General features: G+C 41.1%; 1 protein-coding gene across 1 annotated transcript in view; it reads right to left on the bottom strand.

Annotated features, from left to right (window-relative positions):
• The window catches only part of LOC140185993 (VPS10 domain-containing receptor SorCS1-like), an 837,248-nt gene that overhangs the window by 38,487 nt on the left and 771,096 nt on the right, over positions 1-27,665 (bottom strand). Inside the window, exons 19-24 of the mRNA XM_072239817.1 lie at positions 20,139-20,325; positions 15,781-15,914; positions 12,845-12,968; positions 9,013-9,125; positions 5,572-5,700; positions 901-1,000 (exon numbers count right to left, since the gene is read on the bottom strand). Coding sequence (XP_072095918.1) covers positions 901-1,000; positions 5,572-5,700; positions 9,013-9,125; positions 12,845-12,968; positions 15,781-15,914; positions 20,139-20,325 — 787 coding nt within the window. The remainder of the gene's footprint in view (positions 1-900; positions 1,001-5,571; positions 5,701-9,012; positions 9,126-12,844; positions 12,969-15,780; positions 15,915-20,138; positions 20,326-27,665) is intronic.

The raw sequence follows: 27,665 nt of genomic DNA on the forward strand, positions 1-27,665 counted from the left end.
TATGATGTGTAATAATAGGAGATTTAATAAGTTTGATGCTTTCCCCCTGTGAAGAATGACAGACAAATTCATTGAGGTAAGGTTATTTATCTATCTAATTATTTATTTATTGATTGAGATACAGTGTGGAACAGGTCCTTCTGGCCCTAAGAGCAGCACCACCTAGCAACCCTGACGTAACCCTAGCCTAATCATGGGATGATTTACAATGACCAATTAACCTACTAATCGGTACGTCTTTGGACTGGGGAAGGAAACTGGTGGATCCAGAAAAAACATCATGCATTCCATGGAGAGGCCATTCAAATTCCTGACAGATGATGTTGGATTTGAACTATTATGAATCCATCACGGCTATCACTAGACTCCCCATCATTGCAGACATCTCAAAAAGGCTGCATCCACCACAAAGGACTCTGACCATCCAAGATATGTATGAGGAAGAAACGAAAACAGATGCCAGGAAAAAGACACATTTCAAATAATAACAATAACTTTAACTAGGATGACAGTCAACAGCATACTCAGAACTCAGCAGTGATGCGTATCCCATTAGGTACTCAATAACATAAAAAATTTTGGACTTTTGAAGTCTGGTTTATCAGATCAAGACCTCAGCAACAAATAACTTCTTTATCTCTCAATCTCCCTTGTCAAGGTTCTTGCAGCTTATTTGCCTACCTGCACTATACTTTTCCTGTTATTACAATAGACTTCATTCTGCTAATGTTTTTTATTATGCACCATTTTGATGTACTGATATTTGGAATGATCATGCTGGATAGCATGCAAGACAAAGTTTTTCACTGTATCTCAATACTCATGACTATAATAAACCAATTACCAGTAAAACAGCAGAATGCAGCCTTCAGCGGGACACTGTGTAATGAACACACTTACCTAATGTGAGATGAGCAGTGGAAACGATGACTCGAATGCCAGGCTTTATCTCAAATTGAATCCGATTCTGATTCAATGTGTTAATCACCATGTCTAAAATCTGAGGTAGAAGCAGGGTTTGTGAGATCAGTCCACAGAACCATTCAGAAACATTATTAAACTCTCCATCAGCCAAGATGGATTACAAGGATATCCATAGTCATACATTTGTAGAATTGCTGCCACATTAAGCCCATCAAGTTTGTTCTGGCAAGTTCAGTACTAGGAAGGATGTGATTAAGCTAGAAAGGGTACAGAAGATATTCACAAAGTTGTTTTCTAGTTTGAAGGGATGAGATTGTGTAGCCTGGATGTGTTTTCCTTGGAGAAGTTACCTAATAGAGATACCTGAAACTACAGAAGGCATAGATTAGGTAGTGTCTGTTTCCCATGACAGTGGTCTCTAAAGCTACTTAAGGTGAGAGAGAGGGGGGTTGAAAGGGGATACAAGGGAATAACTTTTCACACAGAGTAGAGGGTGTCTGGAATGAAGATGCCAGAGGAGGTGGTGGAAGTGCGAACAGTAATAGTAGAGGCATCTTGGCAGGAACTTGAAGACCAGAGCATAGAATGATATGGAAATGATGCTAATGGCTGGGATTAATATACATAGGCTCGATGGTGGACTGAAGTGCACATCTTTTATTGCTCTGAATTGGGAAGTCAGATTGCTTAGGCTTTTTGGAAGATGAGAGAGAATAGGTAGCAGGAAATAAATTAAACTGATGGTGAGTTCGGAGTCAGCATGGATTCTATGAGCCATATGGCTTCCTCCTGTACCATTAGGAACTATGAGAAAATAATATCAGTGAAAAGTAATGGAAATTTAATTTTTACAGAACTTCAGTTCGCCATAATCAACAGTGATAAAGAATGAGATGCATTCAGTGTTGAATAAAATGGTATCCAGAGCATACATTGGGTCCATGAAAAAGCTACATCACCTTTCTCCACAACTCTGCAAATTAACTTTTCAGGCAATAAGATGCATATTTCTGACTCTTGTTGATCTAGTAAAGCTGCTACACCCAGTAGCCACTTTATTAGATATTTAGGTATGTTTGTGGTCTTTGCTGTTGTAGCCCATCCACTTCAAGGTTTGAATGTTGTGTATTCAGAGATGCTCTTCTGTCCACCACTGTTATTACACGTGGTTATTTGAATTACTGTCACCTTCCTGTCAGCTTGAACCAGTCTGGCCATCCTCCTCTGACCTCTCTCATTAACAAGTCATTTTCACCCACAGTACTGTCACTCACTGGAGCTTTTGCACCATTCTCTGTAAGCTGTGGAGATTATCGTGTGTGAAAATCCCGGGAAATCAGCAGTTTCTGAAATACTCAAACCACCCCATATGGCACCAACCATTATTCCATGGTCAAAGTCACTTGGATCACATTTCTTCCACATTCTGATGTTTGGTCTGAACAACTGAACCTCTTAACCACATCGTCATGCTTTTATGCATTGAGTTTCTGCCATGTGATTAGTTGATTAGATATTTGTATTAATGAGCAGGAGTACAGGTGTACCTAATAAAGTGGCCACTGAGTGTATCTTTATGAAGTAGGCTATTTAATTATGAATGCCTAAGTTTATGTAGTTTTATGCAGACATGGGGAATACATTATGATAAACTATATTTGGAGGTGACTATATTAAATATAATCAATGAATCTCATTATCATTGGTTCTTGGTGTTTGCAGTAGTGAGCAATGATCCTAGTTTTGCTTTATACTGCTCAACATGAGCAAATTTAATGAATCACTTCATTATAAGCTGAAACATACATGAAATTCCTTCAGCAGAAAACTGATTAACATACTCTTAGTGCTGTCAAGAACATTAACTTGTACCATTCATTAATTCAGTACCAAAATAGTTCATTACTTTTGATAGATAATGGATTTGGACAAATGAAACCAACTCCTTAACTTGCTGGTTGTGATACATCATCAAATTTCACAAGGAATTTTACTACATTGCCAGGTGAAATGCGCGAATTACTTGGGAATTCATTACCAGAGAAGACCGAAAGAGCAATTTCCAACTTCTCTTCCGAAAAGTTGCAGCAGGAATATGGAGTGCTGGTGCAAGTGATTGAATCTTCAATGCCCCTAACATTTTTGCATTTGCTTCTTTTCTTTTTACACATTGGAGTTGGATATCAAGGCCAAAATGCCTTCAGTATTAATGCCCAACGATGCAACCGATTTTCACCAAGGTTCCTCACTGAGAAATCTGCTGGCTTACCAAACACTGTTAATATAGTGGCATGTATGAGGATTGTCAATTGTACATGAAAAAAAATAAGAGATACCTTTTAATTTCAAAACTAATTTCAATGCAATATCCGCATGCCCTACTTTGACAAAACTTCAAGAATGTAAGAGATACAAAATGATAAAAGTTTAAAATGCATCAAGTTTATCTTAATATTTGTTATAATAGAAAGATGTTTTGGAGAAATAGAAAAACTAATATTTTTCATTCATTCTGAGTCATATCATGATATGGCACATAAAAATACTCATGAGGTGAGAGTCTCTGGGAACTATGGGGTAGAAAAGAGTCAACACTAAAATTCTATGCAACAGAATATCTGCAGGGTAGTGCTACCACAGTGTTCTATTAATCTAAGAAAATTTACCCCCATTTGCTCAATGCCAACTTGTGCCACTAGATGTACCTCATTTGTCTCAAATCAACATAAAAAGCACGGATGTATTGCTGCAACATTATAAGGCATTAGTCAGACCATATTTGGAGTATTGTGTGCAGTTTTGGGCCCCATGTCTAAGAAAGGATGTGCTAATATTAGAGGAGGTCAGAGGAGGTTTAGAATGGTCTTGGGAATGAAAGGGTTAATAATGAGGACCTTTTGATGGCTTTGGGTCTGTTCTCACTGGAGTTTAGAAAAACAAGGGGAATCTCATTTAAACCTATCGAATATTGAAAAGCCTAGACACAGTGATGTGGAGAGGGTATTTCCTATAGTGGGGAGGATAGAGGGAGAGTCTAGGACAAGACGGCATAGCCTCAGAAGAGAAGGACATCCCTTTAGAAAAGAGATAAATAGGAACTCCTTCAGCTATAGAATGGTGAATCTGTGGAATTTATTGCCACCGACAGCTATAGAGGCCAAGTCATTGGGTATATCTCAAGTTGAGATTGATAGGTTCTTGGATTAGTAAGAACATTAAAGGTTACAGGGAAAAGGGAAGAGAGTGGAGTTGAGAGGGAAAATGGATCAGCCATGATTGAATGGAGAAGGAAATTCAATGAGCCAAATGACCTAATTCTGCTCCTATGTCTTAGGGTTTTATGAACCCATGAACTTGTTTTAGTATTTGGGACATTTTGTTCAGGTGGAGGAGGAGTCAGGTGTAGAGTATTAAACCTTAGCAGAGATTTGGTTCCAATTTCAGCCTGGTGCTTGTGAAGAATGCTGAGAGAATCATCAAGGTCTCTTCCCCCCTCCCCCATCCGGGGCACACACCAGAAGTGCTGCATTTGCAGAGTCCTCAGCATTGTCAAAGACCCCTCCCACTTGTCCCTCAATGTCCTTGACCTCTGATGGTCAGGCAGAAGATAACACAGTGTAAGAAGGAGGACTGTTAAGCTGTGTAACTGCATCTTCCCCCAGGCTGTGAGACTTCTGAACACACTATGACCACCCTGCACACATTGTTTATGACAGGGCCAGTGGCACTATACTGTTGTAGATTTAACTATATGTACTTCATGTCAACTCAAACTGTACATCTACAAATCGTTTATTATTTGTTAATGTTATTTTATGTCCTGCGTGTGATATATGAACTGTGTTTGCACCTTGGTCCCATAGAAATGTTGTTTTGTTTAGCTCTATACATGTATATTGCTAAATGACAATAAACTTAAACTTGAACTTGGAAACCACCCTATGCATCAAATTCCCAATACTGATCCAAAATTTAACAGAAAGTGTAGGCCATGTAGTCATTCTGGGGACTAAAGGAAGGTGCAGTATTCTCCCTCAGTTTGTACTCTATCCAAGATATTTATCTGTTAACTTTTCCTCTGCGCCCCCTTGTTCATGGTTGTCCATTAGTGGAAATTGGAAAGGGAGTGTGACACCACTGAATGTGAACTTGTTAAGTGCAGTCTCGATTCACATCAGCACCTGAAGCCAGACAACACTGAGATGAAAACAATTCCAGTGTGATAGGCAATTGTTGGCTTTTAAAACCTATAGCCACCTTTTGGGCAACAGGTAGTGCAGCTCTCTCACAGCTTTAGCAACCCAGGTTTGACTGTCACCTCTAGAGCTGTCTGTGTGGAGTTTGCACATTCTACCTGCATCCATGTGGAATTCTTTTGGATATTCTAGATGCCTCCTATATCCCAAAGGTGTGCTGGTTGTTAGTTTAATTGGCTGGTGTAAAATCCCTATAATGTATTAGTGGGGCTTGTTAATGAGTATGTGTACAAAGATGCTTGCAGGGAACTAAGTCATAGCCAGCACATTCACGATGGGCTAAATAATTTGCTTCTATCGTGATATGAGATATGACTGGAATGTTTTTCTGCTGTTACTCGGTAGGTGATCTGCAAAAAGTCTAAAATATATCCAGCGAATGGTGACTCACCTGATCTAAACTCATGCTGCTTAACCTCTCTTCGGCTGAGTCTCGATGTGGGAGGATATAAAGTTCTGCTGCTGTTGGCAACCCTGGGAGGATGGCTAGCAACATCCGTTGCTCTGGTAACGCCGTGACCTACAGAATACACAGCCGCACTTCATTATGTTTCCAAAATCCTAGGGCACCTTTTAACTTTTTTTTCTAACCTTATTTGTTAGAATTTGCTTCCCAAACACATCCACTAATCTCAAATTCTGCAGAAGCACAGAGCCACAGAAATGCATACATGACAAAGCAGGAAAATGCAGATACTGGAATATAGAGCAATATAAGAGGGCCCGCAGGAATTCAAGGATCAGGCAGCATCCATGGAAAGAGAAGTACTAAGGGACTGTCAACATTTTTGGTTGAGATATCCAGATGAAGGTCTTGCACACAAACATTAAATTCTTTTCTCCAGCTCGGCAGGAAGCTCCATGGAGGGACATGGACAGTCAATGTTTAATCCAGGTAAAGGGTCTTGAGCTAAAATGTTGACTGTCCATTCCCTTCACAGATGCTGCCTGACTTGCTGATTTCCTCCAGCATTTTACTTGTTGCCGCAGAAATATTTGTATATTTTGTTAGCTCAGTCCTTCCAGAAGGAGTGAACCTCTGTACCGTGATGATCCATTAAAATTACTTCACAGAGGGGTTACTGTATGGAAAGAAGCAATTGAGTCAGTGCTGGTTCAATACAGGAGCAATCCAGCTAGACCACTTCTCTAGCCCAATGACCCGAAGGTAGAAAGAAGTACAACCCACCAGGCTGACCTCACCTCAGTGGCACTGGGTGCAAAGATTAATGTGGTATAGCAAATTGGTCTGAAGTTCTGCAAATGAAGGGAGCAAATTGTGAGAGAGGAGTTGAAGCAGTTTGTTTGGTCTTGTTTTGGGAGATCTATTTAGACCAGAGACTACCAGAGAAGAGGCTTTGCTTGGAAATATTTTCTCTAGAAAAACTTTTTTAGAAGTAATATTTATAGCTTAAGTTTACCAGCATTAAAAATACCTAATTAGGGAAATCAAATAATAATGCAGCATTATCTAATAAATCAGATAGGTCTTCGGGGTCAGAATATACTTAAAGCCAGGAAAAGAGCATTCCTTGAGTTACTTGGAAGTATGAAGATCTTTGATGAGTCTTTCAGATTCTGGGTTATTGGTCATGCCCACCTTGTCTGGCCCACCCTTGTCATTGAGTCCTAAGACCCTTTGAAACAGGCCAAGAAGCTCTAATATTACAACAGCTGGGGATAGTGAAGAAATGAATATTTCCAAATGACAATTAGATAACTAAACCAATTTTCAGTCTTTATGAAGAAATCTTGAACATATATAAGCTCCCGAAGAAACCTGGGATAATTAGTTTAATGTATAGGAGAAAGAGCTGGTTATTTTTACTACACTAGTCATGGTCAAGTGAGACACAGTAGTTATGTCAGTTAGACTAGATTAGAATAATTGAAATAGCAAAAAACTTACCCATTTTTGAAAAAAAATTAATGCAAACTATCACACCTCTAAGAGAGTCGCACTCTGTAGTTATCTGTTAGAGTGCTACACTAGGAGTTAAGTGATTGCCTCTTCAAGCTCATCTGCAAAAACAGTGGATGAGTTCCCATTCCTGGAGCTCACTGGCCAACCGTTTTCCGTCATTCTCCAAGCACAGCTTGGATGATGGTGCCCCCGGGGTGCAGCCCTGTGGATGACTGGTTCCAGGCCAGTGCTACTGACTGAGGCATCGCAGGAGAAGGAACATCAAGATTTTGCTGTGGCAGATGTGTGGATGAAGGTCTCTGTGGTCGAGCAGTCACACACTCTCTTTCTCTCGATGGCGGGGTGGGAGAGAGCTTGCTGCTGATTCTCAGGTTGGTGTGGCAGACTGTAACACCGTAACAGTGACTGTCAGTCTCCCCTTTTGCTGTGAAAAATGGGTGACATCTCTCGATGTCTTGTTAGTGAGAGGGAGAGCCTGTGGCATGTTGAACTGTCAGATAAACAATAGTTCTTTTTGACTGCATTTCATGGTCTCTGTTTGGGTGCTTTGTTATTGTTCGATGGGTGGTGGGCACTGATGCTCTCTTGCTGAAACAGGTGGGGAAGGAGAGGAGGCTTTGGGGTTCTATCGCTTTTCTGTCATCATTCTTTTGGGGTTCTTTGGTTTTTTTGTGGATGTCTGCCAAGACAAGTATTTCAGGTTGCATACTGTATACATTATCTGATAGTAAATGGAACCATTTGAACCATTTAATTTCCTGACAGAGAGAAATCACTGTAGTTTCTGATCCATTAACAGTTCAGAGCGGGGGGTGCCCTTGATGCCTTTTACTAGTGTCCGAGAGATTATGTTCAAATCTCTTAATGCATGGATTAAAGATAATTTTTGTTAAGACTGTAGCCTTAAGACTGTGTAGCCTTCCTGAACAGGATGAGGTTAGCACTGACATATCTCTCTCAGAAATATCATTTTACAATGCACCTCCTCACTCAGTAGTTTCTTTTGGAGACCATCTCTTTACTTCATTGAGTTGCTGGAACATATGCTTAACACCTTGTGATGTCTGCAGAATGAATTTACACATTCACTTACAAAGAATACTTTGCATGGGACATTTAAGGCTGCTGTCATAACAAAGGCAAGGAGTGCTTCCATTAGGACTCAGAGTCATACAGTTAGGCAGCGCAAAATCAGATTATTTTGCCCACCATTTCCATGGCACTCATTATTTCTGCCTACACCATCCCATTTATCCGTGTTGGGTGCATTGCCTTCTACGCTTCGTCAATCCAGGCACTTGTCTAGGAACTTTTTAAATACCGAGTCCAGCATTTTCTGTTCATATTCCTTTTGGTAGCTGTAGCAGCTTCTGTGTTTCAACACTGCTCTCGGTGAAGAAATTTCTCCTGAATTTATAACGGGATTTATATATTATTTATAACACTTTAGTTTTGGACTGACAATATTAGGGCTGTCTGACACCAGAAGAACATCTCTAACTGTGATGTTTCCACTTCTGACACCAGCCAGCCTTTCAGATTTTAATGACAGCTGTGCTGTGCCAAGCGATGGTGAATTATATCAGTACTGACAGTGATGGTCAAAAGACATTGGGTTGAGGTAGGTCAGCGTAGTTTCCTTTGATATTATTCCTGATATACGACTGAAGAGAGTCCCATACCCTAATATTTACCACTCTGGCACCATGGCAACCCAGGTCTTAGAAGGAGGAAGTAGGCTAAGCAAGCTGCTAACATTTCCTGTGTCGGTAAGAGTTATTTCCCAAGAATTCGACTGAGGAGAGTTTACATTAGATTTCTGTCAAAGTTACTATGAGTTCAGAGCTGTGGAGTTCTGTTCCCTGCAGGCCATGGTGCGTGGTCTTACTTGATACTTCTCTTACTTACTTCTCCGAGAGTTCTTTTGACAAGCCTGCTCAGATCCTGCCTCCACTCAGGAATATTTGGGTTGTGATCTTCCAAGTTCGGTGTAAATGACAGTAGCAATGAGCGGTAGGAATCTGCAGGATGGATATGTAAGAACATTGATAAAAGGATCCTGGATTCAAATATCACATTTTAGTCAGATTCTTACCAGAATGGCATTTCATACCAGCATTAGTTCATTTGGTTATGTTACACAACAACTTCTATAATTCCATTCAAAATCCTGTTCTATCTGTCTAGATAAACACACACAAATGGTGAAGGAGCTCATCAGGTCAGAATTAGGATCAGAATCACTTTGTTGCCGGTATGAGAAACATATCGGGATTGATTGTGGTTCAGTGCCAAGCATAAAGCACAGGACAATACCATAACAGACAACACAATAGCAACCAACAATTTACAAGACAATAGTGAGAACAGCTGTGAGCAATCTATAAGCAGCAGAGTGGTCACATGTTAATAATCAAACTCAAATAAACGTGAACATATGAACAGACTAAATAATTATCAACAGAACAAGGACAGCAGAAATACCATTTAATGGAAGTTGTGCAGGAACAGTCAGGGTATTACATGAGTGAGCTTTGTTAGGAAGCTGGATAGCTACAGCGAAGTAGCTTCGGAAATGACATGTAGTCCTGGTGGTGATGGACTTGTAGTCTCGCCCTCAAAATGTCGACTATTTATTTATTTCCATAGATGCTGCCTGACATGCTGAGTCCCTAAAGCGTTTGTGTGTGTTATTGTGGATTTCTGGCAATTGCAGAATCTCTTCTATCTATCTAGGTGACTTTGTTTTACACTTCAGGGCTTGCAGAACTTCAATGTCAATTTATCTTCCAACGTGGCATTTGCACAGCACCTTTAGTATGGGAAAATATCCCCAGCTGTGTTAGCTAATTGCTCACTCAGAAAGCTGGACAGCAACTGAAGGAGGGTCTGAGTTTCTTTAAAAAGGGTTGGTTTGAGGAGGGTCTTAAAGCAAAAGAGGAAAGGTGGGCAGGAAATTTTGGAGTTCCGGCAGAGGAATGGTTACCGGCAGAGGAATGGTTACCGACAGAGTTTGGCTACCATTGTGGAGTTGTCTTTTAGGTGTATGGTCATGTAGTGGTTAACACAATCTTCTTACTGCACCAGCAATGACCTATCAAGGTTCAATTCCTGCCACTCTCTGTAAAGAGTTTCTACACTCTTCTCATGACCACATGGGTTTCCTCCTGTGTTCCAAAGATGAACAGATTAAGGGTAATAGGTTTTGGACATGCTATGTTGGCACTGAAAACATGGCAACACTTGCAGGCTGCCCCCAGCACAATCTTCACTGATCTGATTTCATGCAGAGCAACACATTTCACTGTATGTTTCAATGTTTTGATGTACATGTAACAAATAAAGCAAATCTCAGACAAGGACTGAAAGTCTGACATAGAAGTGATGGGATTGCTGGTACACATGTGACAGAGTGGGAGATCCTTCCATCCATCTGATGTGGTATTCACCTTGGTTGCTATGTTCATCTGAATGAAGAAGGACACATGACGGAAATAACCCTGAAAGGCTCTGATATCCAGGGCAGTACCTCATGCTGAGCATAATTTCCACCCGTGCTGGCTTTATGCTAACCAGTGAAAACTCAGCACATTTTCCAACCTCTCCAACAGAATGTCCACTGTGGTCAATGCTATCCCTCCAACTGCAGAGAGGTGGTGGATATCTGCTGTACACAGATGGGAGAGTGTGTGCAAAACTCCTCAGCATTGACATCAAATATAGATTCTTCAAATTGTTTCAAGTTTGGAAAAGGGGCAATCTTATTGAAATATACAAGATCCTAAGAGGGCACAAGAGGGAAGTCAGCCAGAATCGAATAGTGGAGAAGACTCAGTGGGCTGAATCATGTAATTCTGCTCCCATGTCTCCCGATTTTAAGATCAAATGTTGAGATGTTCTCAGTAGTGAGGGCATCTTGATCACTCAGGTATAGTTTCAAGATTATGGAATTGAAAAACTTACTGATTTAATCAATGACATTTATGAGACTGGAATAATACCAGAAGAGATGAAAAAATCAGTATTTATCACTCTTCCTAAGAAACCTGGAGCAATAGAATGTGAATTACATAGGACCATAAGTTTAATGAGTCATATCACCAAGGTACTTCTAAGAATTTTGATGACAAGAGCTAAAAGTAAGATACAAGCTGAAATAGGTAAAGAACAATGTGGTTTTGTGAAAGACAAGGGTACAAGAAACGCAATATTGATATTAAGGATACTATCAGAATGAAATATTCAAGTGCAAAAATATTTGTTTGTTTTATTGACTACACAAAAGCATTTGATAAAGTGAAGCACAATAAGTTATTTGAAATATCACAGAAAACCCTAGATCTAGATTCGAAAGACCTCCGCCTAATCAGAAATCTGTACTGGGAACAAACTGCCGCTGTAAGAATAGATGGAGAAGTGAGTCAGCTTATGAAAATTAAGAGAGGCGTTAGACAAGGGTGTGTTTTCTCCCCGATTTGTTTAATGTGTACAGTGAAACAATATTACAGAAAATAAGAGACATTTTGGAATCAAAGTTGGTGGTGAAAGTATCAATAATTTTAGATATGTAGATGACATCATGTTAATCGCAAGTACGGAGGAAGAACTACAAAACTTAATTGATATAGTTGTTTAGGAAAATGCAAAGATGGGTCTATCTATCAATTGCAAAAAGACAGAATGTATGGTGATATCCAAAAAGAAGGAGAATCCTATCTGCAGGCTGAGAATAAACGGGGAAGACATAAAATAAGTTCAGAACTTTTGCTACTTAGGAAGCTGGGTGAGATCAGATGGCAGGTGCGATATGGACATCAGAAGAAGAATAGAGATGTCAAAAGACACCTTTACAAGAATGAAGAGTATACTGACCAATACCAAACTAGGCATGACAACCCGCCTCAGAGTACTGAAATGTTGCGTTTATTCAGTTATGTTATTTGGCTCAGAATGTTGAACAATATCTAGTAACATGAGGAAACTAACTGAAGCAGTAGAGATGTGGTTTTTGAGGAGGATGCAAAGAATATCATGGATGAAATGAATATCTAACAAGAATGTCAGGAACAGAGCAAACACAAAAAGAGAAATAATTTATGAGATCATGAAAAGGCAATATAACTTCATTGGACATGTGATTAGGAAAGAGGAGTTAGAATGCACGGTAATTATGGGAAAGATTGAAGGGAAGAAAGCAAGAGGAAGACAAAGACAAATGATGATGGAGACAGCAGCCAGAGAACTGGAAATGAATATCAATGAATTGATCCACTTGACCCGAAACAGGAGTGTGTGGGCCATGGCAGTCAAAGCTCAAACTGGGCACGGCACCTGATGATGATGATGGTAGTTTCAAGATACATGTACGTATTTCATTTAAAACCAGGATACTCAGAATTTTCTTCTTACGAAGAGTACGAAATCTCTAGAATTGCCCACCCCAGAGACTTATGGAGCCCAGATCATAATAAATATTTAAAAGTGGAGGTTGATAATTATTTTCGGAAGATTAAGGAACTGCGAGCTATTGGGACCTGACACAGAGAAGGAACTGAGCTGGGGACAGATCAACCATGGTCATATAGGATGGTTTGAGTGCTCATGAATTATTTTGTTATACTCTAAATAAATTTCCATAAAAGTGAGAGAATTTTTGGTTTAAGCAAATTGATGAGGAATTTCTTTACTGAGATAGCATCTTCTCTATAACATTCCTCATATTAGAATGTGTTTTTCTCACCAAATATAGCTATACTCTTTACATCCTGGAGAATCGCATTGCCAGCAGATACTTGCACGGTGATGCTGTTTATTCCTTCTTTGAAGAACCTGACAGAAGCCTTTTCCTCCAGGGTGATGACGGGCTGCATAGATGACAAGTAAAGAGACACTGAAGTCGAAAGGAACACAAAGTGACTATTTTAACCCCTTAAGTTTGTTCCAGAGTTTAGTGAGATTATAACTGATCCATTGTCTACTTACACACAGTCTTTTTCACTTTTCTCTTAAAATGCATGATTAAAAGACTTCCACCTCAGAGATGAAACTATTAATTGATCTGATTGTGGAAGAGAATGCCAAATTTCTGCCTTCCTTCCTTCCTGAAACCCTGGATCTGAATGTTTAATGTTTTAGGGTCAGCATGGCTGTGCAGTGGTTAGCATAACACATCAGAGTGCCAGCAACCATGGTTCCGTTACCTAATACTGTCTGTAATGAGTTGGTGCGTTCTCCCCATGACCACGTCTGGGTGCTCTGGTTCCTCCCACTTTCCAAAAATGTACAGGTTGGTGGATTAATTGGTCCCATAGGTGTAACTGGGCATTGGGTCAGAAGAGCCTGTTGCTGTGCTAAAGTAAATAAATAAATAGCATGCTCTAGTTTCAACTACTGATTTCTTGCCCATCATTGCTCGAGTTGGAGGAGAATTGGGAAAGACATCAAGAACCATGGGTCCATTTGCCGAAACTCAGAAACCCTACATGGACTGTATACCACACTCATAAACTACCATCCCCATTCACCCTCCCTGTCAAGCTCATTGTGACCTCTCCATGGCAGGGTTTGAGGGTCACCAGGTACATCGGAACCCACAGAACTGGAGTGGAACCAAATAAATAACAAAAGCTTGAGATGAAGAGTCCTTGAAAGTGACTCCATAGATTGAGGGTACAATTCAGTGATGGGGCGAGTGACATTAACCCTATGGTTCAAAAGCCTGACAATTGTGGGGTAAACCTGGTAGTGTGGGTCCTGGGGCTCTTGTACCTTCTTCCTGATGGCAGCAAGAAGAGAACATGGCCTGGCTGGCAGGGGTTGTTGATGACGCTCTACCCCCCCACCACTGAGTACCTCTATACAGAGCGCTGGCGTATGAAAGCAGTGATGGACTGGACCAATCCATCACTTTTTGGAATGCATTCTTTTAGAGGTGTGGCATTTAGAACTGCTCCCAGGTGCAGCACCTTTACTGAAAATAAAATCTTTTTTAGGCAACTATTTATCAATCTTATTCCTCAAAACTTAGTGACTAAAATTACAACACTGCTAACTCTGTTTGGATTTCTCCACCTTAAGCCCATTGAAATAGGGAGCTCCTTGGATTACACTGAACAACAAAGGTTTTGCTTCCTGAATACTTCTGGTGTATCTTATAAATTTTGAGCTGTTGATCATGAAATTGCCCTATCAGGCACCATTTTTTTGAAAAATTGCCTATAGTTGTTACTTCAATTCATAACTCAAATCAGAATAACTGAAACCAAGATTAAGGAAGGCATTTTTGTTGGCCCACAAATCAAACACATCATCAATGACAGGCAATTTGAAGAGCTTCTAGTGGGACAGGAGAAAATCACATGGAAGGCATTCAAGGATGTTACTGAAAATTTTCTTGGCAACTACTGAGCACCGTGCTACATGCAGCTGGTTGATGACATGCTTCAAGCATTCAAAATCATAAAAAGCAGCGTAAAAAGATTCATTTTCTGCATTCCCATTTAGACCTATTCTCTGCAAATCTTGGTGCTATCAACGATGAACTTGGCGAAAGATTTTACCAGGACATGGCAGTTATGGAGAAATAATATCAGGGCAACTTGAATCCATCAATGCTGTCTGATTATTGTTGGACACTTAAGCAAGAAGTCTCAGACACTGAATACACTTGAAAATAGTCACCAAAACATTTTTAGCTTAGTTGAACTATTGCAAAGCATCAGCACCATTGTGCAATTAAATGCATTATATTCAATAAAAGTTAATTTCTTGTTTCTCCAAATTCTTTCGTGATACAAGTAGTCTGAAATTATATTTGTGTTTAGCATCATGGTCTATTGGAAATTTAAAAAAATTCCAAGGAAACAACACCTTTGAAAAAAAATTGTTGTCCAGTGTTACCAGCAGTTCTGGTAAGTTTGGATGCCAACTCTTAATATTGTAGCTAAACTGGTTGGCTGATTTTTCTCTGGTGCTGAAGCTTCTGGTTCAACAACAATGATGTTTCATATACCTCTACTTCCTCAAGAGTCTACCTTGACTCTTAGCAATTTTTACCATTTGTTTTTAGAACTTAGAATTTAGAAAGCGTTCTTTCCGGATGCATAATGGCTTGGTATGACAATTCCTCTGCACCTGATCACAGGAAACTGCAGAGAGGTGTGGGCGCAGATCAGCAGATCACAGGAACCAATCACTGCACCTCTTCCTAGAGATGCTGCCTGGCCTGCAGCGTTCACCAGCAACTTTGATGTGTGTCCCCTCTATGGACTCTGTCTATACTTCTAGCTGCCTCAGTAAGCAGTCAGCATCATCATAGACAGCACCCACCCCAGATATTTCCTTTTCTCCCCTCTCCCATTGGGCAGAAGATACAAGTTACCAGGCTCAAAGACAGCTTCTATACCACTATTTTCAGTCTCTTGAACAGACCTCTTGTACGATATTGGCTTTGCAATAAACCTTTTATGAACTTGTACTTTAATGTTTACCTGCTCTACACTTTTCAGTAGCTCTGACACTTTAATCTATATTGTTATTGTTCCACCTTATTCTAGCTCTATGCAATGTGTGATAATTTGATCATTATGGACAGGATGCAAGGCAAGTTTTCCACTGTTTCTTTGTACATGTGGCAGCAATAGACAAATGGCACACATACAATTACCATCCACTCACCTCAGTCCTGTTTTCAATCCACCAGAAATAAGTGAGAGGGCCCGTTGTACTGGGCAATACTATGGCTGTCAAATTCACCTCTTGGTTGGTGATGGCAATGTACGGCAGAGCCAGGTGCACACGCTCAATAGGACCTGTGGGGTGGGGTGTTGGTGATGGTTAAGGCAGAAAACAGAAGAAAGCAAAAACACCAGGTTCACCAAATTCTTTCAGTTGTCAGTCATGTATTTGTAAGACAGCAATGAAAGACAATATGACAGGACCATCAACAAACAACACACACAAAATGCTGGAGAACTCTGCAAGTCAGGCTTCATTTGTAGAGGGAAATAAACACTGGACATTTCATGCCAAGACCCTTCATGAAGGCAGTTCTGATAAAGAGTCTCTGTCCAAAATGTACAGTTTATTTCCCTCCAAGGATACCACTTGATCTTCTGAGTTGCTCTAGCTTTTTGTGCGTTTTGCTTAGCTTTCCAGCACTTGCAGATTCTCTTCTGTCTGTTTTGTTGGCATGTTAATGAGCTCTAATTTGTTGTTCCAAATTCAGGTTGAAATCACTTTATAGTGTTAAATATTTACATCTGCACAGAGATGACCATTTCTGGTTATGGGGACTGGAATCAGCTGAGGTAATGTGGTAACTCAATATCCCCACACAATAACAAGCCTGTTCTGGGCTCAATAACATGGATTTAAGCTCAAGCACAATCTTATTTCAGATGCATTCACCACTGCCGATCAAGATGTGTTCAAAATTAAGCGACTGTCAGAGAGAAAACCAAATAACATTTAATCAGATTCACAGGCTAGAGGCCCATCCGAGTCTCAGTGCTTGTCACAGGTCAACAAATTACTCTGTCGAGTGCAATTTAAATATTAATGCAGCCTCGTTATTCCATTTAACAGTAAGTACTGTGGTGTCACAGCAGAGGGTCTAATTACCACCATCCTTCTTTTTCATAAAGGAGGATTGATCCCTGTTGATGTAATTGCCTATTCCTGCAATTAGGATATATGTTTAAGTTGTGGATGCTCCATGGTGCTCTGTGGGTGTTGCCTTTTGTGCTTGAGACACACAAACTAAGACTAGGTTAGACCTGAAGAACTGTGATCTCCCCTCTGTCTTCAGTATTAGGAAGGAGAACATAGCCAGTCTGAGGTGGGGGGGAGGAGAATGCTATTCATGGATACTTCCACACTGAAGTATCAGGTTTGCTGATGACACCACCACTGTTGACTGAATCAAAGTTGGTGACAAATCAGAATATAGGAGGGAGTTTGAAACTGGTTTATTGATGCCACAGCAGCAACTTCTCATTCAACATCAGCAAAACCAAAGAGCTGATTATTGACTACAGGAGGAGGAAAACAGAGGTTCACCAGCCAGGCCTCATCAAAGGATCGGAGGAGGAGAGGGTCAGTAACTTTAAATTCCTTGGTGTTATCATTTCAGAGGATCTGTCCCGGTCCCAGCAGGTACAGTGAGAGTCGTTACCAAGAAGGCACGGCAGCTCCTCTACTTTCTTAGAATTTTGTGCAAGCTTGGCATGTTATCTAAAATTTGACAGACTCCTATAGATGCACAGTGGGGTGTATCCAGACTGGTTGCATCACGATCTGGTACGGAGACACCAATGCCTATAAATGGAAAAGCCTACAAGAAATAATGCATACACTCCATTCACAGGAAAAGCGCTCTTCACCACTGAGCGCATCTACAAAGAGTGCTTTCACAAGAAAAGCAGAATCTCTCATCAAGGACCCCACCATTCAGGCCATGCTCTCTTCTTGCTGCTTCCATTAGGTAGAAAGTACGAAAGACTGAGGTCACATGCCACCAGTTTTAACTATCTAGCTCCTGACCTCACACAGACAACTTCACTCACCACAACACTGAGCTGAACACTGAATATAACTGACAGAACCACTTTCAAGGACTCTACAGCTCACGTACTCAGTATTGTTTGTTTATTTATTTACTATTTGCTGTATTTCTATTTGCATAGCTTGTCTTGTGCACATTGGCTGCTTATCAGTCTTTGTGAATGTTCCATCAATGTAAACCCATGGTATAACACTCTGAGATATTGAGGTTTTCTAATCTGAGTTGTGGAACATAGAAGAATACAGCACAGGACCATGTCCTTTGGTCCACAATGACTGTGCCGACCTCAATGTTAATTTTTCCCTCTTGGATCACTGTGCCCTTGTCCTTGTTCTTAGCTTCTGAATGTCAATCTTTCTTCTAGTCTAGCTCCCTTTCTACCATGAACATTCTGATTAATAGCTGTCTGTGCCAAACTTGTGATCATTAGTTGACCATCAATTAGATTGAGACTCATTGTAAATCATATTCTGTGAGAGGACAGAAAGGCCATCAAGTTCTAGGGTTAGCAAAGGCTGGGAATTTACCTTCAGCCAATAGTAGTTGACCTCACACTTCCTCATATGAAATTCCCTTGGCCAAGTTTTCATCTACGTACTCCCAGGGTAGAATCACAATATCCTCATCACACAATGCCCTTGCCAACTTTTGTTTTCATCAGCAAACTTTGAGATCTTACCTATTGACCCCTCCTCCAGATTACCTATATAAATGGGAAGTAAAATACTCAGTTTCATAATCCAAGATAATAAAAAAAGCATGAGAACTTTCTTATCAGCATCTGGGAGATCCTAGAGAAAATAGGAAAGGATAGATTTTCGATCTGTAGCTCATGATATACAGTCAAAGTCCACAATTCAGTATCTAATTGTTTGGAAATCTTGATGGGACATTATCTGGTTCATTGGATTATGTGTTGTAAGCTCCCTTTGCGTTCATCAGGGTTCATTGATCAGGACTTTCTTTTAAGTCTCAACAGGATCGTCAGAAAATTTATTAACCTACCGTGTAAAGAAAGTGAAATAAAATTGCTTTGAGGCATTAACAGGAGGAATATCCAATAGTGTAATAAATCTGTTAGTCTTCCAGAGCCTCAAAGGTGCCAGCTCATCAGTTTTACTGCATTCTAACTCACGCTGAGTCCTCATTTGAATTTAGAAAGCTACATTAACTAAATTTGAAATGCTGAAGATGAATGCAAGTCTTATAAAGAACACTTTAGTCAGCAATTTTGAAAATGCATTGGAGCAAGGAAAGGGGTAAATTGGAAGGCTCTATGATGGAGGGAAAAGATCCTGTGATATGACACACAAGCCATCATATTCCAGGGTTACCCAGAGGATGGCAATTTACCTTTAGTCAATGGTAGCCAAGGCAGGTACCATAACAACCTTTAAAAGATAAAATGAATATGAAAGATTTAGCAGGGTTTCCCAACCTGGGTCATAGACCTCTTTGCTATAGCAGAGGTCCATGGCATAAAAAGGGTTGTGAACCCCTGGGTTAGAGGGACATGGGCTAACACAGGCAATTGAAATTAGTTTAGGTGGGCATCTTGGTCAGCATGGTACATAGCCTCTGTGTGAGGGCAGTCGAAAACTAGAGAGCATGCTTCAGAATGTGGGATGTAGGAAGATTTAAATGGCACCTGAAGGGGACTTCTTCATGCAGAGAGTGGTGAGTACTAGAAGAACTGACTGAGGACAGTACAATACAATCATTGAGGAAGCACTTAGATGAGTACATGGAGGAGAGAGACAGGATATAGGCTGAATGCAAGAAATTGGTATTAGCTGGGCAGGGGGAGCAGATGTTAGTATCGAATCATTGGGCTGATCCATGCTGTACTGTCCTACAATTCTACAACTCTGCTCAAATTTGAATGGTATTGAATTAAATGTAGCCAGATTTCAAAGATAGAGTCTTACATTCGATCCTACAATTTTGCACACTTGATGCAAATAGCTAAGCATAATTTGCTGTTACAAGCCAATAGCCTAGGTCTTTACACCATTCATTGATTTCACTATGTTTCTGAGCCTTTCAGCATAGAATGATAGAAATCTACAGCACATTACAAGCCCTTCAACGCACAACATTGTGCTGACCATGTAATCTACTCGAGAAACTGCCTAGAGTTTCCCCACCACATAGCACTCCATTTTTCTAAGTTCCATGTACCTATCTCAGAGAACCTACTTCCAAGCACCTTAAAACTATGCCCCCTCATGCTATCCATTTCAGCCCTGGGAACAAGCCTCTGGCTTTCCACATGATCAGTGCCTCTCATCATCTTATACACCTCTGTCACGTCATCTCTCATCCTCTGTTGCTCCAAGGAGAAAAGGTCGAGTTCACTCAACCTATTCTCATAGGGCATGCTCTCCAATCCAAGCAATATCCTTGTAAATCACCGCTGTATTCTCTATATTATCAATGGTACACTTTCCACTTTATAATATTGACCTACAATTTACATGCAGGAACAGGATAGCTTGCGTGGATCCCAGGCTGTTCTTTGCTTGTGCAATGACACGGTAGACTCCGCTCTGCTTGTACACGTGCTTGATCCCTCCTTTGATAGAGCTGAGATTAGCATAGGTAACTGCAGTACCGTCACCAAATTCTATCTGCAGGCTGGTCCTCAGAATATCTCCCTGTGTCAGCATAGAAACAGAAGGGTTAGCAATCTGCTCAATGTTATTTGAAAAGTTGTAGATAGAACAAAAGTTTTATTAAACTTTAATGTCAAAAAGAGGACATTTTCACTGCCATAATCAGATGTATATCTCCTTTCCCTAGTTCCTTAACAATCAAATTACATTTACTATCATGGACGCCCTGGAAGAATCCAGGGAATTCTACAGAAAACTAGAACCAATATCTACCAGCCTGCGAGAAATTGCTGAGAGCTGTGAACACAGCCTAGTCCATCACACAAAGCAGCTTGCACACTGCTGTCTCTTTCTACACATCCTGCTGCCTGAGGGAAGCAGGTGTCATAACCATGGACCCCTCCCACTTGGACGTTCTCCTTTCTCCCCTCTCTTGCCTGGCAGAAGATACAGCAGCTGAGAACACATACCACCAGATAGATTCTATTGCACTATTATTAGACTGTTGAATGTAATTCTTATATGCTAAAAGCTGAAATCTTGAACGCTCGATTGCACAATCCATCTTGTCAAGCCCTTGCACTTTATTTATCTCCCTGCCCTGCACTTTCTCTGCAACTGTGGCTTCTCCTTCTTGCTTATTGCCTCAGTGTAATTATGTCCTTTGATCGAGTGCTGTGTGATCTGTCTGGATGATGCGTAACAAAGGGTTTTCACTCTATCTCAGTACATGTGACAATAACAAACCAATACAATCATGATGCATAATACTGGAGCATAAACAAGAACAGCAGGCCTCTGCGGACACATGGCTTCTAGCTTCTTTTAAATCACATACCATCCTGTGTGTATTTCCAGCAATCCCATGTGACAGATTTCCAGCAACTGAAGTGCACTACATCTCACAGCATCAGCGTGTTTAATTCCCTCTCCTCCCTTCACCCTCTGCATCTCTTTCAGACAGATTAATTGCCATTAACAGGCCTTCATCATCCTTTCTAAAGCAACGCCTGGCGGTGTTATCCAGTTTCTTTCCTTGCGGACAATCTTTTTTGTTCTCTCCACATGGAGTTTGAGGATCTGGGAAGAAGCCTTGCTGAGTTATTACAGTGCACAAACAAGAGAAAATCAGCAGATGCTGGAAATCTGAGCAACACACACAAAATGCTGGAGGCAGTATCTATGGAAAAAAGTGCCGTTGTTATACACTGTGTGGCGGAGGTGGAGGTAATTGAGTGGAATGGGGACAGTTTTGCCCCAGATATGAACTCTGAGGGTGTTTGGAACATCCCTGTTCTTGAACTTCCTGTATGCTACCTGGCCTGCTGAGTTCCTCCAGCATTTTGTGTGTGTTGCAAACATCATATAGGTGATTTTATAAGCAATTGTTCCCTAATTTCTGAGATAATCATGCTATCTTACACTGACACTTGCTTAAATGAACTCCAGACAGTGAAACAGATAATGCTCTTATGTAGCAAAGGAGTGCTGACAGTTGGCAAAGAAACCATGTCTTATAAAACATGAATTATAAATCAGATAAACAGTTAACATGTCACACCAAAGCCTCGAATCTGACAGGCAGCCCCTAGCTGAGGGTTAGTCACTGGAGGGCTGATGGAGAAATGTGGCTTTCATTTAAGATGGAGATGAGAAGGATTTGTTTCTCATAGAGAGTTTTGACATTCTCTGTCTTTGAAATCTAGAGAGGATGAAACACTGAATGTATTCAAATACAAACTGGACAAAGTCTTGGACTCCTTGGGGATTCTGAAGCTTTGGGGCAGCAGGCAGGAAACAGGCCAAGATCACATCAGGTGTGAACTTACTGGCAGCTAGGCCTGAGGGCTTATAGCTCCTGTTTCATTTGTGAAGTGTTGAGCTCTCTCCCGGGAGCTACCCCTTGGGTGAGCTCTCTGTTCTACTCTGGCCCTTGGAGTGGTCCTGCACAGGGGCAGTACACGAGATCCTTGTCAGGCAGCATCCTGTGGAGAACTACGAGTAGTCGACATTCCAGATCAAGATCTCACATCCGGTCCAGATGGAAGGTCTTGACTTTAAATGCCGTCTGTCCATTTCCCTCCACAGAAGCTGCCTCACCTGCTGAGTTCTTCCGGTGTAGAATGATAGAAAGGTACAGCACAGAAGCAGGCCCTTCAGCCCACCTAGTCCATGCTGAACAATTAAACTGTCTACTCCCATCAACCTGCACCTTGGACCAACACTCTACATACCCCTGCCATCCATGTACATATTCAAACTGCTGTTAAATGTTGGAATTCAGTTTGTGTGCACCACTTGCGTTAGCAGCTTGTTTCACACCCTCACAAGCAATTTCCTCTCATGTTCCCTTTCACCCTTAACCCATGACCACCCAACCTCAGTAGAAAAAGCCTGCTTGCATTTACTCTATCTATACCCTTCATAATTTTGTATATCCCTATCAAATCTCTCCTCAATCTTCTACGTTCCAAGTCTTAACCTATTCAATCTTTCCCTATTACTCAGGTCCTCCAGTCCCGGCAACATTCTTGTAAATTTTCCCTGTACTCTTTCAATCTCATTTACATCTTTTCTGTAGGTAGGTCACCAAAACTGCACACAATACTCCAAGTCAGGCCTCACCAATGTCTTACAGCATGTCGGATGTTGGTTTAAATTCCAGCATCTGCAGTCTCTTGCAACTCCCCAGGAGGGTTGGCTGCCAGTACTTGACACAGCATAGACGGCTGCCTTCACAGAAATATTTTCACAGCCAGTGAAGGCCTCTCCCCACTCCTCTGTCACCACACACACCAGTTCTCCTGTTACTCAGGAGAATTAAGCATCATCAACATCTATTGCTTCTCTTATAAATTTTAAAATATTTGTAAAATTGTTTAAACCAGAAACTCATTCATGCTCAAAAAATTACCTGAGAAGTGAGATTAATATATAGACGTGGAAGCTTTAGAGAGGGTGCAAAGGAGATTTATCAGGATGCTGCCTTGATCAGAGAGCATGTCTCGTGAGGAAAGATTGAGTGATTTAGGGCTGTACTTTTTGGAGGTAGAACGAGAGGCAATTTGATAGAGGTGTAGAAGATAAGAGGAATAAATAGATTGGACAGTCAGAGACATTCACTCAGGGTGGGAATGGATAATACATGAAGGCATAATTTTAAGGGAGTTGTTAGAAATTATGGGTGAGGGGAAGGTCAGAGGGAAGGTTTTTACTCAAAGAGTGGAGGGTGCATGGTACCAGTGATGGTGGTACAGGGAGACACATTAAAGACGTTTAAGAGACACTTAGATAGGCACATGGATTTTACAAAAATGGAAGGTTATATGGGAGGGAAGCATTATTGATTTTAGAGTAGCTGAAGAGGTTGGTATCACCCTGTGGGCTGAAGGACGTGTACTGTGGTGTACTGTACGTTCAACTTTCTGTTTGCTTAGAATAGGGATTGTTAAGCTTGGCTCAGGAACAATCTGGCACAATTCCTGTCTGGTGAATCCAATTCACCAGAATTATGAAGCCAATGTAAGGTGGTCCATTAGGTTTCCCAAACAGTCTTCCAGAATAGTGCAGAGGCTCCGGTTTCTAGGAAAGGCCTGAGCCCAGCTTTGTAAATGGGGATTACTGTGAGGAAGTCATAGAACATCACAGCACAGAAACAGATTCTGTATTCAGAAACTGTTATTCTGTCTACACCTGGACCATAGCTCTCCATATCCCTCCCATCCATGTATTTATCCAGCACTCACAACACGCTGGAGGAACTCAGCAGGTCGAGCAGCATCCATGGAAATGATCAGTCAACGTTTTGGGCCAGAACCCCTCGTCAGTTCTGAAGAGGGAAGGGGAAGAGGCCCTATAAAGAAGGTGGGGGGAGGGTGGGAAGGAGAAGGCTGGTAGGTTTCAGGTGAAAATCCAGTAAGGGGAAAGATAAAGGGGTTGGAGGGGAAGCAGGGCGAGGATAGGCAGGAAAGGTGAAGAAGGAATAGGGGAAAGCACAATGCATAGTAGAAGGAGGCGGAACCATGAGGGAGGTGATAGGCAGCTGGGGGAGGGGGCAGAGTGACATAGGGATAAGGGAAGGGAGGGGGAGGGAATTACCGGAAGTTGGAGAATTCTATGTTCATACTAAATTTGTACTGTATTTACCCAAACTTGTGTTAAATGTTGCAATCAACCACTCACTCCACATTCACACTACACTCTATGTGAAGAAGCTCCCTGACAGGTTCCCTTTCACCTTACACTCTTAACTTATGACCCCTGGTTTTTAGTCTCACTGAACCTAAATAGAAAAAATAGATTTCCATTTACCCTATCTAGACTGCTTCTAATATACGCTAAATCAAATCTCCCCTCATTCTACTACTCTCCAGGGAATAAAAACTGAGCCTATTCAACCTTTCCTTATATCTCAGGTCCTCATGTTTGAGTAGTTTCTGGTATGAGTACCTGAATCACGGTGGAAGATCTTACTCCTTGTTTTGTGTTTTGGAATAGATTAGAGAAGAGCTGGAATAGACTGGAGGGAAGTGGAGCTCTTGGAGAGGGGGAGGTGAGTATGAGAAGAGAAGGAAAGAGATGACGAGGTAGAAGGATAATGCAATGTTGGTGGTGAAGGTAGGATGGTCAAAGTTCAAAGTCCATTTATTATCAAAGTATGTATGCAGTATACAACCAAGAGATCTGTCTTCCCACAGACAGCCACAAAACAAAGAAACACTATTGAACCTGTTTGAAGAAATCACCAACTCATAACCCTAACCTTAACCCTAAACAAGAGCAATTTGCACAAACAGCAAAAAATGAGCAAAAAACACAGGATATAAAACATCAAACCACAGAGTCTAGTTCAGTTCAGTTCAGTTTAGCACTGTAACTTTCACTGGCTGCAAGCTGAAGAGCTCGACTGCCCCGATCAAAATCGTACAAAATAGCAATTAAAAAGCAGTGTCCGAAACCAGAAACACATCATATCATGAAGTACAGAGTCCAATCCACAAACCACATCAATAAAACCTTGCTTAAGACCCAAGACTCTGGCTGCAGCAAGAGGGAGAGAGAGAGAGAGAGAGAGAGCGCGCGCGCGACTGGTCAAACACAGGCAGACTGCATGGAACACTCGTTTTCTTCCCACTCTCATCCTCACTGATCTCAATTTTGCTCAACAAATTTTGGTGAGATGGAGTACTTGGTGACCCAGGACAAAGTCAGCATGGTTTCCCTAAGGGAAAATCTTGCCTCATGAACCTGTTGGAATTCTTTGAAGAGATTACGAGTAGGATATAAAGGATATTCAGTGGATGTTGTCTATCTGGACTTTCAGATGGCTTTTGACAAGGTGCCACACATGAGATTGCTTACCAAGTTAAGAGTCCGTAGTATTACAGGAAAGTTACTAACATGGTTAGAGCATTGGCTGCTTGGTAGGAAGCAGCAAGTGGGAATAAAAGGATCCTTTTCTGGTTGGTTGCCAGTGACTAGTGGAGTTCTGCAGGGGTTGGTGTTGGGATAGCTTCTTTTTATGCTGTATATCAATGATTTAATCAGAGGTGTGGGGAAATTTCTTCAGCCAAATGGAGGTGAATTTGTGGAAATTGTTATTTGTGGCAGCTGTGGAGGCCAGGTCACTGGGTGAATTTAAGGCAGAGATTGATAGGGTCTTGACACGACATCAAAAGTTACAGGGAGAAGGCCAGGAAGTGGGGCTGAGGAGGGGAAAAAGGATCAGCCATGACTCTTTCTCTCTCCCTCTTACTCACTGCAGACACATTGGGCCAATGGCCTAATTCTGGTCTAAAACGATGGTTTTTATGGAGATTGGTGAGAAATAGAGTCAATCATGGACTAGTGCCCTGTCTTCAGGCTTCTCGATCTCCAGGCTGTACACTGTTTGAAACCTCACTGAACTCCCTCAGAGATAGCAAAGTGCCAAATTGCTCAATCGGCCTCAAAATACACCATCAACATCATATTGGAAAGAAGAAAAAGATGTAAAAGAAGTGAAAGTAGTTTTATGAACTGTATGAAGGATGACACCTTTGGCTGTGCTGTTTGCTGGCGCCATCTTCTTCAGCCAACCAATGTTCAGTTTCAGTATGAAGAACCGAACATGAATTAGGAAGAAACGAGCAGGTCAGGTAGACCATTGCCATCTGACAGTGACGTTAGAAGGCTCAACATTATACAGACAGATCTCTCAACTGCAACATTTATCCGCAGGTTCAGGGCTGCTTCTACAGAAATCAATGTCCAAGTACAAAAATTGTTTTTCAGATGCCTTATTGGAAAGTACACCCAGTCAGACCTCTGGCATGTATATAAAGCTGGCATGATTCAATGAAATCAATATGAAGAACCAACTGTTCACAGAGCACCACTGGAGCTGAGTTCCTGTGCTGAACAGACTTAGGGAAGGTCAGGGATTATGCAGACGCTACCTACACCTTGGGACATTCATACAAATGCTCTTTGAAATCTAAGTCGGATACATATTGTAGGGGGCTGTCCTCTTACTGAATGGAATGATGGGCTGAACTTAGCAAGTGAGGAGCTAGGGTTTGTCTCCATAAAAATGCACTCAGCAAATAAATAATTCACTACAATTTGACAGAAACTAACGTATCACTCTTTAGGGTAACTTCAGAGCAGTACCATTTCAACAGGCATAACACATTATTTCCTCTGAGGTGTCTATTTCAGAATTTATGACAAATTGTTACAGTTTAGTGATTTTGAACGTGAAGCTTCCGCTATGCTGTGAAGTTCATTCAGTGTGAACATCAAAAATAATTTATTAAGAAGATAAAATCTGCAGATACTGGAAATCCAAGCAAGAAGTTTCCAGTCTAAACCCTCGACTGTACACTTTTCCATAGATGCTACCAGACCTGCTGAGTTCCTCCAGCATTTTGTGTGTGCTGCACAAAATAACTTATTGTCTGGTTTTAAAGCTAGAATACAAGATACCAGTTCCAATATCCTTTACTATTTAATGCACTGTGTGTCAATATTAATTGCCACTCCATCAGTCACCACAATGTTTGGACATTTTTTTAACAGAATAATCTGGAATTTTCTTAGGAAATCTCAATGTGTTTGGGACAAAAGAGACTGAAGATGCTGGAATCTGGAGCAATAGACAAAAGGCAAGAAGTCACAGGTCATGTTGGTTGACCTGCTGAGTTCTTCCAGCATTCTGTCTGGCCCTCAGTCTATTACATGCAACATATTCATCCCTCTCACCAGCTGCTTTATGTTCCCATGACTGTGATCATAAATCCGAAGGGAAATTTCAATCAAATGATCATCTTCTACAAAAAAAAAACAGTTCTAGGGATTTGGAGGAACAAATTTGTATAGAGATTGCATACTGTTGCAAAAAA

This window comes from Mobula birostris, chromosome 21 (genome assembly GCF_030028105.1).
Source record: "Mobula birostris isolate sMobBir1 chromosome 21, sMobBir1.hap1, whole genome shotgun sequence".
Classification (NCBI taxonomy): Eukaryota; Metazoa; Chordata; class Chondrichthyes; order Myliobatiformes; family Myliobatidae; genus Mobula; species Mobula birostris.